The sequence below is a fragment of the Erythrolamprus reginae genome, chromosome 1 (assembly GCF_031021105.1).
Source record: "Erythrolamprus reginae isolate rEryReg1 chromosome 1, rEryReg1.hap1, whole genome shotgun sequence".
Classification (NCBI taxonomy): Eukaryota; Metazoa; Chordata; class Lepidosauria; order Squamata; family Dipsadidae; genus Erythrolamprus; species Erythrolamprus reginae.
In genome coordinates this window covers 364,296,188-364,311,242 of record NC_091950.1, presented here as the reverse complement: position 1 = coordinate 364,311,242, position 15,055 = coordinate 364,296,188, and the positions used below count along the sequence as shown (strand labels likewise).

Genomic DNA, 15,055 nt, shown 5'->3' with positions numbered 1-15,055 from the left:
CATTGGCCAGAGCAGGAATGCAATACTCAACAGCCCCAAGCTTGCTAGCAAATATGTGTTTTTAGAGCCTTACAAGAAGCCAGGAGGGAGGGGTGTCGTGAATCTCGAGGGGGAGTTGCCACAGAGAAGGCTCTTCCCCTGGGCCCCACCAGGCGACATTACTTGGTTGATGGACCCGGAGAAGGCCGACTTCTGTTACTGTTAATTCAGTAACAAATTTTAGGAATTTTGATTTTCTTGGGTCCATTGAATCTTTTTGTTTATTTACTTATTACATAAGCAGAGAAACATACATTGGCTAGAAATTTACTGTGTCTTGAAGTTTTGAAAAATAATTGCCATTGGAGTTTCATATGAATACCATGTACAGCAGGTTTAGTATAAGATGGACTATATTAAAATCTGTGTGCTGTTTAGACAATTATCATCTTCCTTTTCTCAGATTTTTACCAGTTACATTGACTTATTGTATCCAACAGAAGATAGGAATGATCGATTAAAAGATTCCTATTTCTTTACCTGCGATTGCAGAGAATGTTTTACTAAAGAAAAGGTAAGCTAGTTCAACCATTTAATTATATGCTTTATTACTTAGATTGGTAGACTGACTACAATCACAACACTATTCTTATAATATCTAGCATTTTTATAGTGCCTGCAGTACTTGAGTTTCCTCCCCCACACACACATACACAAACCATCTTGGGATTTTTGAGGTCAGCTAGAGTGAAGGAGAGATTGAAACCCAGGTTAAGTTTTCATTTCATATTTTCTACCTGCTCCCCTGTCTATTGTATCTTAACCACAGCACTTATTTTCCAAAAGCATTCCATAATTCAGACCAGGTAAGTGAAATGGTCAGAAGTCACAGGTACAAGGGTCATAGCCATGGCTCAACCCAGCCATGGGGGGGATTTATGAATTAAACCCAGAAGTTGCTCTATAACTTTCTCAGCAACTTTTGCCTCATAGATGGAATTGTAAACTTCCTATCAAGTCAGATCTCATTTTCAAATTGAATGAATTTTAACTTGCATTATTATTATTATTATTATTATTATTATTATTATTATTATTATTATTATTATTATTATTATCATCATCATCATCATCATCATCATCATCATCATTATTAATTGGACTTTTATGCCACCCCTCTCCGAGGACTCGGGGCGGCTCACAATATATAATAAAACTATACATAACATTTCGGGTCCAATTAATTAAATATAAAATCTAAAAATAAAAAACCCTAAAAAAACCCTGTCATTCTCATTCAATCAGTTTCTCTCAGTCCACTCATCGGCCAGGGGCAAGAATCTAATCGCTCCAGGCCTGGTGACATAAATGAGTCTTGAGTCTCTTGCGGAAGGCAAGGAGGGTGGGGGTAGTACGAATCTCCGGGGGGAGTTGATTCCAGAGGGCCAGGCCCCCACAGAGAAGGTTCTTCCCCTAGGCCCTGCCAACTGGCATTGTCTAGTTGATGGCCCGTGGAGAAGGCCAACTCTGTGGGACCTAACTGGTTGCTGGGATTCATGTGGCAGGAGCCAATCCCATAGGTATTCTGGCCCGATGCCATATAGTCAGTCATAAAATGGACTATACTAAAATCTTCCAGATCTCCCCACAATCACAGTAGCTACCCATGGCTTTCAGTTTGATAAAAATTAGTCAGTGCCTCCAGAAGGAACCAAGTTTTAAGATGCCTTATGCATTTTGATCAGTTTAGTTACTGCCAGTTTGCCTGTGGATCTGCTTTTTTGTTTTTGAAATAGCCTTTGTAACTTTCTTATAAATCTTCCCTCAGGACAAAGATAAGCTGGAAATCCGTAAACTGAATGAGCCTCTGTCTACGGAGGCTGTGCGAGATATGATCAGATATGCCAGAAATGTGATTGAGGAATTCAGGCGGGCCAAACATTACAAATATATCCTTTGGTGTTATCTTTCTTGTGTCCATTTTTGCAAAGCTGAAATTTCAGTTCAGTTCAGCCATCTCACTTGTTGAGGCATATCCAAAAAATGATTTCCCACAAACTTGGGTTGCAGCTCTCAAATAGAAATTTTTAAAGAATTTTATTTGAAGTGCATTGTTAAGCCATCCTAATTCATGGTTCCTGGACTAAAGTACAGATTATAAAACAGTTGTTCTTTGAATGTTGTAATATGGCCAAGTGTGATTGGACACACAAGAAATTTGTCTTTGGTGCATATGCTCTCATTGTACATAAAAGAAAATATAGATTTGTCAAGAAACATGAGGTACAACATGTAATAATTGTCACAGTGTACAAATAAGCAATCAGGAAATTATCAATATTAATATAAATTGTAAGGATACAAGCAACAAATTACAGTCATACAGTCATAAGTGGGAGGAGATGAGTAGACTAATAGTAATAGTAATGTAGCCTTAGTGAATAGTTTGACAGTGGTGAGGGAATTATTTGTATATGTATACATCATGCCTGTTGGAATCATAATTCAAACATTTAAGCTAGTATATGAGGTGTATTATGAATAAACATAGTGAAAATGTTCATTAATGCTCATACAATCTAAAAAAGGTTTACAGATCAGTATTGGAAACAGGATGGGGCTTTCATGAGACATCACACACTGAGATGGATTTGAAATAAGATGCTGTTTTCATCCATCTTTATTGAAAGCATCCCCCATCTCCCTGGGATGAAAACAAGCAAGAGAGAAAATATTTGGTATCATCAAAATCCTATCTTCTATCTACGATTAGCTTCACATTGTTCTGTATAGGTTTTAAACAACATGCAAAGTTGAACTGAAACTATGTAGCACCTCAAAAGCCAAATGTCATATGAAACCATCATCACTATAATTCTTCTAGTGTAGGCCTTTAGAAAAGATCCTGACTAGGAGGCTACATATTTACAGTTAATATGCTCTTTAAATGTTAGTCAGCGAGAACAAAAAGCAAGAAGGTGCAGAGTATATACATCCTTGTAGTTTCAGCTGAGGCAGGGACATAATATTCAGATGGGACATAATATTCAGAAACCTAACCTGGAAAATATTGTTTTCATTTGTCATGTACCTTAACTCTTGGCTTACCCCCAGGTGAACTGCAGGAGATTTGTGAGCTCAGTCTGGACAAGATGGGTTCTGTGTTTGCAGAGAGTAATGTTTACATGTTGCATATGATGTATCAGGCCATGGGAGTTTGTCTGTACATACAAGACTGGGAAGGTGCTTTGCGCTACGGGCAGAAGATTATTAAACCATATAGGTATCTGACTTTTCCTCTTGCAATTTGCATATTATAGTAAATTGAAATACAGTGTTCCCTCGCTTTTCGTGGGGGATGTGTTCTGAGACCGCCTGCGAAAGTTGAATTTCCGTGAAGTAGAGATGCGGAAGCAAATACACTATTTTTGGCTATGAACAGTATCACAAACCTTCCCTTAACACTTTAAACCTCTAAATTGCAATTTTCCATTCCCTTAGCAACCATTCAAATTATTACTCACCATGTTTATTTATTAAAGTTTATTAAAAAAAATAATTATTAAAAGCAGACAAAAGTTTGGCAATGACATATGACGTCATCGGGTGGGAAAAATTGTGGTATAGGGAAAAAACCTGCAAAGTATCTTTTAATTAATATTTTTGAAAAACCGTGGTATAGACTTTTCGCGAAGTTCGAACCCGCGAAAATCGAGGGAACACTGTATCTGTAAAGAAATACATCTAGCTAAACACACCGTTGGTTTTCCTTTCAATGGGCAAAGAAACAAATATCATTCCTAAATATTTTAGTGTGCATGTGCCAATATAAAATTACCTAAAACAATTACCTGAAATAACATAAGCCTGTTTATGATGACAATCAGTTGTTTGGAGGCAACAACTTTTAATTACTTTACATTGATGTTTGAATAAATATATGTATATATAACAAACAAATTTCTCTTGAAGGTAAGATGAAAAGTTCTAGAGAAAAAAATTAGTAAGGTGGGAAGAGAACTATGGATGTTGACTGTATAAACAAATCCCGTGTGACTAAAATTCTATAAAGTATCTTATCTCTAAGGCCCATCAAATGGTAAAGCTCTATGATAAAACTCTTTTCTTGGATCTATGGCCTCTTTTATCATTAAAGATCTCAAGTTTTATGTTGCTGTTTCTCTTCTTCTGTTAGCCAATCTTCCCAGTGCCTCATGTTGTGATTATGACTGGTTGGTATTCTGATCTCTTGCTTTCATTATCTAAAGAGTCATTAAATTAAGAACATTTGTGGATCCATTTTGATTTCACAAAACATGGAGCAGATTTTGCCCAGAAAACCGAATGCTAGGATAGCTATGTATTTTGACCTTGAGCACCATATAAGTTATCAATCTTGGAGAGTTTCCTACCCAATATATCCTTCATGAGGAGGACAATAATTCATATACAGTACATGCTTTACATAGAAAAGGTTACAGGTTTGTCAGCATTTCTAGTTATGGCTGGAAACATTGTTGTAGGAAGTGAATTGTTACTGTACTGTAATACCAAGACACAGGTACAGGGTCCAATGGTCCCTTTTCATATAAGGCAGCTTTCTTTGATCCTATGTTCCCAACATTTTTCTCCCCAGTAGGCCTGTTCCTCTTGCTCCCCTTCAGCAATGCTACTGTAACTGGTTGGTCTTCTATTTTGCTCATGACAGTTAGAAATCTGACAAAATTCAACAGAGTTTTTAGGAGAAGAGGGAGGCAGGTTCTTGTGGCAGACTTCTGGCCTACAGGAGGTACTTCAGTAGGCCTCTGGAGGCATTTGGTTTGGAAAAAGATTCCATTGGCTTGGATTTTAAAGAGCCACTGAGGTATATGGGCACTTCTGTATCACACAGATAGGCAGTCCAATTGCCTCCAGGTGCTTTGGAATACAGCTATCATAGGCTGCAGCCATTATGAATAAAAGGAATGGGTTGTGGGAGTTCCTGTCCAAAATCTAGAGGACCAGCTCACCTTCTGTATGGGAAGAACCAGTATTTCTTTGAAATGGCAGAATTTTACAGGGCTGGTGTCTTCTTAGATATTTTAGCTTTAAGGCTATAAACAAGATTGTTCTGAAAAGGCTACGTTTTGTAGCCTATTGACAGTGAAGCATTACTGCCAGCCTTCTAAACTCAGGATTGTATATATGGGTGCGTGAGCCAGCAATCAGTAGGTTCCTTGATAAATTATCTTAGAGCATAATTTTCCCCCTAGCTGGGAATACAGCTCTTTCCCTTTGAATCAGATGCCAGTGTGAAGTCATAGATCAGCTGGCGGGGAGTGGTGATAGGGAAAGCACAAGAACACACACTTCCCCTGAGGCCACAATCAGATTTATCACCCTTAATCCTTGCCTAGCTTTTATGGGCTTGGAGCCTAATTTCCTAAACTGGTTTAGGCTGGCTAAAAAACTACCAAGGGTCTGGTGTACTAATACTTTAGCTCTTGGGTTGCCTTCTCCCTGAACGGCTATCTGTAAAAAATGTAAAAAAATAATAATCTTGATCTTTTGAGCATCTGTTGACTAAAGTTCCTTCCATGAGAATATTGTGAAACATCCACTGTCTCTAAAATAAATCTTTGTCCTCATGGTCAAGTTAAGGCAGGGCTGTGATAGATACCTCTTGGATATCTAAGAAATCATACTCCTTTATAAGCAAATGTGTGTTTCTGTTTTGCAGTAAGCACTATCCTTCTTACTCCCTCAATGTGGCATCCATGTGGCTGAAGCTGGGAAGACTTTACATGGGCTTGGAAAACAGATCAGCTGGTGTTAAGGCTCTCAAAAAGGTATATTCACTGTTTCTACATAATATTGGAGTTGGTTTGATTTGAACCTTCATGTTATCACGTAGAAATGTTTTGCTTAGGAATATCTCCTTTGCATTATAACGTTCTTTGTTGTGAATTACTACTTGGAAGTTAGCCTTCTTGATTTTAATGAGATTTACTCCCTATTAAAGGTACATAGGATCATACATTTAACTTTTGCCTGCCACTGAAAGAGTAAAAGTGGGCCTTTTCCGGGTCCCATCAACTAAACAATGTCGGTTGGCGTGCCCCAGAGGAAGAGCCTTCTCTGTGGCGGCCCCGACTCTCTGGAACCAGCTCCCCCCAGAGATTAGAACTGCCCCTACTCTCCTTGCCTTTCGTAAGCTCCTTAAAACCCACCTTTGTCGTCAGGCATGGGGGAACTGAGACATCTCCCCCGGGCATATACAATTTATGCATGGTATGTTTGTATGTATGTTCGCTTAGTAATGGGGTTTTTTAAATATTTTAAATTATAATTATTAGATTTGTCATGAACTGTTTTATTGTGCTGTGAGCCGCCCCGAGTCTGCAGAGAGGGGCGGCGTACAAATCTAATAAATGAATGAATGAATGAATGAATGAATAAATAAATAAATAAAAAATAAAATAAAATAAAAGATGTCTCTCTCCCCCCCCAACCCCCGAATCAAAATAATTATTTTTGAAACAAATGATTCTAAAGATTTCCCAAGTGTATTTCTTGTGGTTGCTCCAACTCTTCAGTTCAGGCAATAAGAAGAGAGAGCTGAGTTGTCATGCATGTGGGATCCCTCACTGAAAAGTTGTTTTGAGTTTTCATGCTTTCGTGTACAGTCAGGAGTTGTTCAGAAACTGAATGTTCTTGGCTGTGGTCAAAGCTGACATATGGTACCAAGCAGATTGCATTTCAGTAGCTAGTTTGAATGTTAGTGCATATGGTAGTCAAAATATTTTTTTGTCTGTGGCTTCACAAAAAACCATGTGTTTGGGGGGGGAGTGGTGTGTGAGCAATAGACGTGGAGGCACATATTTTGTTTCCATTTTCTCATTTTGCTTCTGTGGGGGCAATTGCTGGGGATGCCTTCTAGTGGGTCAGCATCCAGACAGGAATGGTGGAAGCCGTCTAGAAATTAGAGCAAAGGCGAAAAGGAAGATGGAATTCTTGGTATACAAGGCTTAATGGGAGAAACTACTACAGAAAACAGCTTACCTAAATCATACACCAGGCTTAACTCAAGAGGGCATTTCCTCTAAAATAAGTTGATGATTCATGTAGGATGAAGGATGTTTATTCCCTGATTTTTGGTACTTTGCGTGATTCCACCTAAATTGATTCATGGCCAACTTTAGAATTAAACTGAGAATTCACCTTCATGAATTTATTTAAATCCTCTGCCACTAGCTAATTCTGTGATCACTCCATATAACATACTGATTTTAAATTGCACACATATTAATTGTGAAAGATGCTTTGTGACAAATTGTATCCTCCTCATATCGGGATAATTTTTATTATTAATGATATCTAGTGATGTGGAATTACCTCCAAAAAGATTTTTTTTAATGCCTTATATCTGATTCTGGTTGGTTGTGCTTTTCCAACTGAAAGTGACTTCAGGGAAGCATCTATAATATAAATTTATCATTATCATCATCATCATTATTAAATATTTTTATTTAATAATACAATTTTATTTATTAAAATGTATAAGCCACCCAACTCTCAGTGACACTGGAAGGCTAGCAATTATGAAAAACATTTCCAAACAATGCAATAATAATAACAGCAAAAGAATAAAGGTGACAGAAATAACATACCCAGATGGAAACAAAGAAAAAGGAGAAAAAAGATGCTTCAGTCGCACTTGCCAAAGGCCTGTGCAAGAAGCCACATCTTGGGTGGCCTTTGAAAAACAGGAATCATTTGAATATCAGGGGGTAACTCATTCCAGAGGGCAAAGCACTGCTACAGAGAAAGTGACTTCTGAGGTCCCAATAGATAGAGTTATTTAATCAAAGGAATCAGAAATGCACCAGGTTGGTTGATATTACAAGAGACTAGTCCCTATGCCATTTAGGGCTTTATAGGTAACAGCCAAACTTTGAATAGTGTCTGGAAGGAAACTGGCAATCAGTGCAGCTTATGATTATTATTATTATTATTATTATTATTATTATTATTATTATTGTTGTTGTTGTTATTGTTATTATTATTAGATTTGTATGCCGCCCCTCTCCGAAGACTCGGGGCGGCTCCCAACAGCAATAAAAACAGTTTAATAATGAAACAAATTAATAATAAAATTACATTAAAACCCCCCAACAATTAAAGGACCATGCAACACCTACATACTAAACATAAAATATAAGAAAGCCTGGGGGAGATGTCTTAGTTCCCCCATGCCTGGCGATAAAGGTGGGTCTTGAGTAACTTGCGAAAGACAAGGAGGGTGGGGGCCGTTCTAATCTCCAGGGGGAGTTGATTCCAGAGGGCCGGGGCCGCCACAGAGAAGTCTCTTCCCCGGGGCCCGCCAAACGACATTATTTGGTCGACGAGACCTGGAGAAGGCCAACTCTGTTGGGACCTTATCAGCCGCTGGGATTCGTGCGGTAGAAGGCGGTTCTGGAGGTATTCTGGTCCAATGCCATGAAGGGCTTTAAAGGTCATTACCAACACTTTGAATTGTGACCGGAAACCGATTGGCAGCCAGTGCAAGCCACAGAGTGTTGTAGAAACGTGGGCGAATCTAGGAAGCCCCATGATAGCTCTCGCGGCCGCATTCTGCACGATCTGAAGTTTCCAAACACTTTTCAAAGGTAGCCCCATGTAGAGAGCGTTGATAAGGGCATGAGCGACTGAGCAATGACTCCTTGTCCAAATAGGGCCGCAACTGATGCACCAGGTGAACCTGGGCAAATGCCCTCCTCACCACAGCCGAAAGATGCTTGTGAAGAAGCTGAGGTGTTATAAGGCCCTACCAAGACAATCCCATCACTGCCTGCACTGCTGCATTCTGGACCAAATGAAGCTTCTTAGATCAGAGGTGTCAAACTCAAGGCCTTGTGGGGTGCTTAGATTTGGCCTGCAGGACCGCCCTGGAAACAGCAAAGGACCACCCTGCAGTGCCTTTGCCTGTGAAAACAGGGCTCCGTTTTTGCTGTTAGAGGGTTGCAGGAGGCTATTCCAGCCAAAAATGGAGTTTGTGTGCCTGTTTTCTCTTGCAGAGTGCTTGGGCCACCACAGGCGCTCCCAACATGAGTGATGTCAAGCTGTCCCCTCTCCCCCCTCTGTCGAGATCAAACACAAATCTTATGCGCCCTCAATGAAATCGAATTTGACATCCCTGCTCTCGATGGTTTTCAAGGGCAGCCCCATGTAGATGATAATCTACATATACACTGCTCAAAAAATAAAGGGAACACTTAAACAACACAATATAACGCCAAACTTCTGTGCAATCAAACTATCCACTTAGGAAGCAACACTGATTGACAATCAATTCCACATGCTGTTGTGCACATTCAACTTTGTACAGAACAAAGTATTCAATGAGAATATTTCATTCATTCAGATCTAGGATGTGTTCTTTGAGTGTGCCCTTTATTTTTTTGAGCAGGATATAATAACTTCACTTTAATCATGTTCACTTTTGATGGGCCTATTAAATGAACATAGCAACTTGAACCATCAAGGTGAATCATTAATCCCTCTTAGGTATGTTTATTAATTGGACTTTTATGCCTCAAATTACTTATAAAAATAATAAAGAGAAAATGAATAAATGAATAAAAATAAAGTATTACCATAAATCTGTTGAAATGCCACAATTTCGAAGTACAAGTACTTCCTTCCTAACTGACACAAATGATTGCAAGGGTCCTAGCATGGACCAAGGCCAGGATTACTTATATGGTCACTTAGGATATAGAGGGAGCATGATCCTTTCTTCTTGTCTACCCAAACTCTTGTAAGTTTTTTATATATATATATATAAAATCAGGGCCAAATGTGGCTCGAAACAGCTCTAGGCAAAAATCCTCTTAAGTTTGGAACAGAAAAGCAGATATAATGTCATTTAACTTTTTGCTTTTCTGTGCCTTTCAAAAGAGCTCAGAGATCTCTCAGGATCAAAGGTACTGTGTATAGAATACGGTTTGATACTTACAATCAAATGGACTGTTTTCAATGGGGTACATTTAAAAGGACAAAAACCAGCCAGAGGTTTCTGACTCTTTGGAATCCCTGACGAGCATATTTCATAAACCAAGGCTGTCTGAATCAATTGTAATTTTTCCCCCTTTTGCAGGCAATCGCTATCATGGAGATAGCGCATGGGAAAGATCATCCATACGTTATCGAGATCAAAAAGGAATTAGAGACCCACTGAGTCTTTGAATCTATGTAATCCTTCAACCTTTCTTTAAAAGCCTTGCTATGGAAACTTCAGGAGTGCTTTGAAAATTGACGCGGAATGAAAGCTTTTCTGTAAAATAATTGGAATGACAAACATGTGGTGCATTTGGGCCTTGCCTCTTCCATTCTCTGAGGTCTATGTGAAATATCTTGAGCCTTGATAAATTAATGCTGAATGCCTTTTCCTCCCTAAGAAAATGCCATGGTTTCACACAGCTAATGCCTTTGATTGATCATGTGCAAAAAATGACCAGTTCATTTCTCAATTGGGTTTAATGTATTGTACCTTATGCAAAACAACTGATTAAATTTGGACAACGCTGCTTGACCTGACTTGCTTGTTTGCCTCGTTATTGTGATTTAGGTGTATAAAAAACATTCTGGGTACCATTTTGTTGTAACTTTTAAATATAATTGCATAACTTGCATCTCAAAAGTTAAAGTTCAAGAATATTACATATGCAACATTGATGTTGCATATATTTTGTCTAATTATATTATTATGCTTACTCAGGTTTGTGCTAATAATACATTTATGGACTGTGAACACTTCATATACTTTCTAAGCATTGTGAATGGCTGCATAACTCAACATGCCTGGTTTAATATGGAAAAAATGAAGGTTTGTTAATTATCTCTTCCTGTTCCTTAATACTGTAGGTAATTTTTTTTTCATCTGGAAATACCTTTACTGTATTTGTGGGTTCTACATTTAGCTGATACTCATCTACATGTATTTTAAGATGCATTATTATTATTTATTAGATTTCTATGCTGCCCTTCTCAGACGACTCATACACTTGCCAAGTGCCTTCTGCTCATTTGACCATACAGATACCAAATAGAATTCAATGCAGATCATTTATATAGAAACTAAAGAAATATCCTTTTCTGACATGAATAGCATATTCAATATTTTGATACTGCACAGGAAAGCTGCACATGATGGACTTTATTCAGCTTAATTTTGCCTCTTCCAATTAAAGGCAATGCATTTTCTTAAAAATTCAAATATAAAGCTGATTGGTTAAACACTAAAGGTACATAGTAATTCTATGGTATATCTTTAATTGGAAAGAAACTTGGATGATTTAGACAGGTTCGTCCTTTGAGCTGGCTGCTTGGCTCCTGGACATTTCGTTACCAAGTAGGAAACATCTTCAGCAAGATTTTGGGGCAAAGTGTCTTGTTTTTTAGATAGGTCCTGGGTGACTGGTTGGTCTTGAGATTGAACCACAACGCTGATTGAGTTACAAGACGGATTGAATCGCAAGACAGATTCTGGTCTTACGACTTCTGGTTGGTTGCTGGGAGGCATGAAATTCAATAGTCAAAGGATGATTGGTTCTGTGGTTGGTTGATGTTTGGATGGTGCACTTCCTTATTGGTTTGTATGCTGGTGCTATCTCAGTGTGTTTGTTGATGGACCCATTGGTGGCATGTCAGGCTTCGAGAAAAATGCATGCCTGGCAAGTTTTGGTATGGCTGATGACTTTTTCCTTGTCCCAGTCAAACTAGTGTTCGTTGCTGGTTTGACAGTCAATCAGGGACTTCCAGTCATGCTATTTGACAGCCAGATGGTATCTATGGATTCTGGTTTTTAACTCTTGTCCTGTCTGCTGGAGTAGAATAAGTTACAATTGTTACAACTGATTCTGTACATTGTATTGGTGTTGTTTTCCTTCAGTGTTCTGTCTTTGATCTTTGTATCTTGCTGAAGATGTTGCCTAGTTTGGTAACGAAATATCTGGGACACAAGCAGCAAGACAAGCCTGCCTAAATCCACAACCTGAGCTACAAATATTCTCTCCCGTCTCCAGACTTGAATGAATTGTAATTTCCAAACAGATGGGCCATTTCTTCATACTTGATGCTTTCTTACACCACTTTAAACAAATGCTGATTGTTGAGTAATGTTATGTTTCAACAACAGATGCAAAGCGTTTCTCAAACCTCATTGCAGCAAGTGGGATGGACAGCATTGAAAGTAAAACTGCCAAGACAATGAACAATTCCAGTCTCAAATGGAACTTTCTCTGCTTGGTTGCCTAGAGTTACACAGTAGCTTGTCTGAGTGACAGAAATTATCACGGGACCTTAATTGACCCTGACTGAGCTTCAAAAAGTTAAGCAGGTTCAGACCCAGATTATTCTTACATGGGAGATGACCAGGAAATCCCAAAACTGAAAACCACACTGGGAAGTCCAAAAAATTGTTTGGGAACACTTTGCATTATCCAAAAAAAGAGGGATTTCTGTGCTGTTGCTAAAAACCCATATAGTTGTCAGTAACAAGAAGTCAAGCCTGACTCAAGGACTGTACCTTTTAAATAAGAGGTTGATACTGACAAAGGACATAATTGATATTAATTCTACATGTCTAAAAGTGCCTAAATAATTTGGAACATTTTTCTTTTTTAAAAATTGTCAGACCAGAAGAGTGGAAAGAATCTAGTGCCAATAGTATGTTCGTGTTTTTGATGAATCAAAGTGTGAAAGTTGTCCTATCTTCCTGGATCTGAAACAAAATAATTATTGTCACTTACTAATTCTTCTTCTTTTCTCTTAAAAGCTATGCATCTTCCCTCTCCACACCAGCAGCATCTGCAGATACCTCTATAATTATTCTTTGTTATCATTTCCATAGTGCCTCCCCCACTTATTTGGAAAATGCTCTTATTTCCTCTCCATTTTTAAACTCTGTAAATGATTGGAAACCGCATACTAACTCATCCTTGAATATGGTATATGGATCATGCCTTTTCATTTTTTAATTTTTGTATGCTTGTATATATGTTAAAAAATAAAGTATCTTCTTGCACGTGACTGACTGACTTTGAAGTGGTTATTTCTTTGCTGAAACCCAGTAAATATTTGGATATTTTTCTTATGGTAGTTTTTTCATTCAGAACACATCCTGGAGCTAGCTGGGTGGCTTTGGGCCAGTCACACACACTCTCAGCCCTCTCATGTCACAGGGTGGTTGTTGTGGGGGGAAATAGGAGTGTTAGGTATTATTGCCACCTTGAGTTAGTTTATAAAAATAGTAAAAGTGAAACATAATTAAACACAAAATAAAAGACACAGAGGAAACTAATTCTAAATTAATCCAAATCTGATGTCATCTTTTAAATGACCCATCTAATCCCTTGTGGAGTGGAGTCTAGGCAACTGAGCTGAGTGGCTACTGCCCGGATGCTCTTCCTGTCAACAATGTGGAGTTATATGAGGGTTATCCGGAAAGTAAGGTTACAAGGGCACGTAGTTCTCACAAGGAATGTTCACGGGGGAAGTTGCTATTACTATCATGTAGCGGGAAACCAGCGGAAGAGAACGAGTAGTGCCAGTGATAGTAGATCATCAATTGGCATTGTGCTGAAGGTTAAAGATGAGCATCCTCATTCCGTTTCCCTCCAAGTGTGAAGTGTGTGCTATAATACGCTACCTGAATGCTAAGGGCATGAACGCTGCTGCGATGGGTGCCCAAGATGCTTACTGAAGTGCACAAAACCAACAGAGTCAGTGCCGCCTGGAAATTTCTTGACCGTTTCAAGATTGAAGAGGCTTTTCTCAACTGCATAGTGACAGGAGTATGGGCTTATCACCATACTCCAGACAGCAAACATCAATCAATGCAGTGGCGCCACACTGATTCTCCTTCAGTCAAAAAATTCAAAACTCAACAATCGGCGAGATAAATCTTGGGCACTCATCGTGCACAAATATTGGGCACCCATCGCAGCACCGTTTATGCCCTTAGCATTCAGCTAGCGTATTACAGTACGATCTTCACATTTGGAGGGAAATGGAATGAGGACGCTCATCTCTAACCTTCACAATGCCAGTCGATGATCTAATGACCACTGGCACTGCTCGTTCTTTTCCACTGGCTTTCCACTACATGATAGTACAGTGTTCCCTCGATTTTTGCAGGGGATGCGTTCCGAGACCTCCAGCGAAAGTCGAATTTCCGCAAAGTAGAGATGCGGAAGTAAATACACTATTTTTGGCTATGAACAGCATCACAAGCCTTCTCTTAACACTTTAAACCCCTAAATTGCAATTTCCCATTCCCTTAGCAACCATTTAGATTATTACTCACCATGTTTATTAAAGTTTATTTAAAAAAATATTTATTAAAGGCGGATGAAAGTTTGCCGATGACATATGACATCATTGGGTGGGAAAAACTCTGGTGCAGGAAAAAAACATGCAAAGTATTTTTTTAATTAATATTTTTGAAAAACCGTGGTATAGACTTTTCGCGAAGTTTGAACTTGCGAAAATCGAGGGAGCAATGTAATACCAACTTCCTCTACGAACATTCCCTTTGAGAGTTACGTGCCTTGTAACTTTAACTGTCCGGATAAGCAGCTATATTCTCATCATATCCAGAGAGAGAAATATCTGCTTCTACCTAGGATTGAACTCACAGCCTCCTGATTGTGAGACAAGAATTCCACCTTTAGGCCACTGCACCACTCAACAGCATATGCAAAATAGTCACAGCCAATGTTTTCAAATCAATACGCTGATTTTTAGAAAGTTGAAAAAAGTTTTATTGCATAATAAGGCTAAGCATAATCTTTTACAAAACAAAGCTTGAATCAAAAATTTCTTACATTGCAAATATTTACAAAAAGGCAGTGTAAGATGTAAAAAAAACATTGCAATTATATGCTGAAGAAAAAAATTATAAAAGGAAAGCGGAGAAAGTGCAAAATACTGTCAAAAGTCAATTGGCTTTATACAAAAGAAACCCAACAAGCATAAGCTTATGTACTGATACAAATATAAAATGGCATGCATAGGGTTTTTTTAAGGCTTTCAA

At 38.5% G+C, this 15,055-nt stretch overlaps 1 protein-coding gene across 1 annotated transcript in view; it reads left to right on the top strand.

Moving 5' to 3' along the window:
* The window catches only part of SMYD2 (SET and MYND domain containing 2), a 40,300-nt gene extending 29,743 nt beyond the window's left edge, over positions 1-10,557 (top strand). Inside the window, exons 8-12 of the mRNA XM_070734427.1 lie at positions 443-553; positions 1,808-1,928; positions 3,088-3,262; positions 5,699-5,807; positions 10,118-10,557. Coding sequence (XP_070590528.1) covers positions 443-553; positions 1,808-1,928; positions 3,088-3,262; positions 5,699-5,807; positions 10,118-10,198 — 597 coding nt within the window. The 3' untranslated portion in view covers positions 10,199-10,557. The remainder of the gene's footprint in view (positions 1-442; positions 554-1,807; positions 1,929-3,087; positions 3,263-5,698; positions 5,808-10,117) is intronic.
* The last annotated feature ends 4,498 nt before the right edge of the window (positions 10,558-15,055 follow it).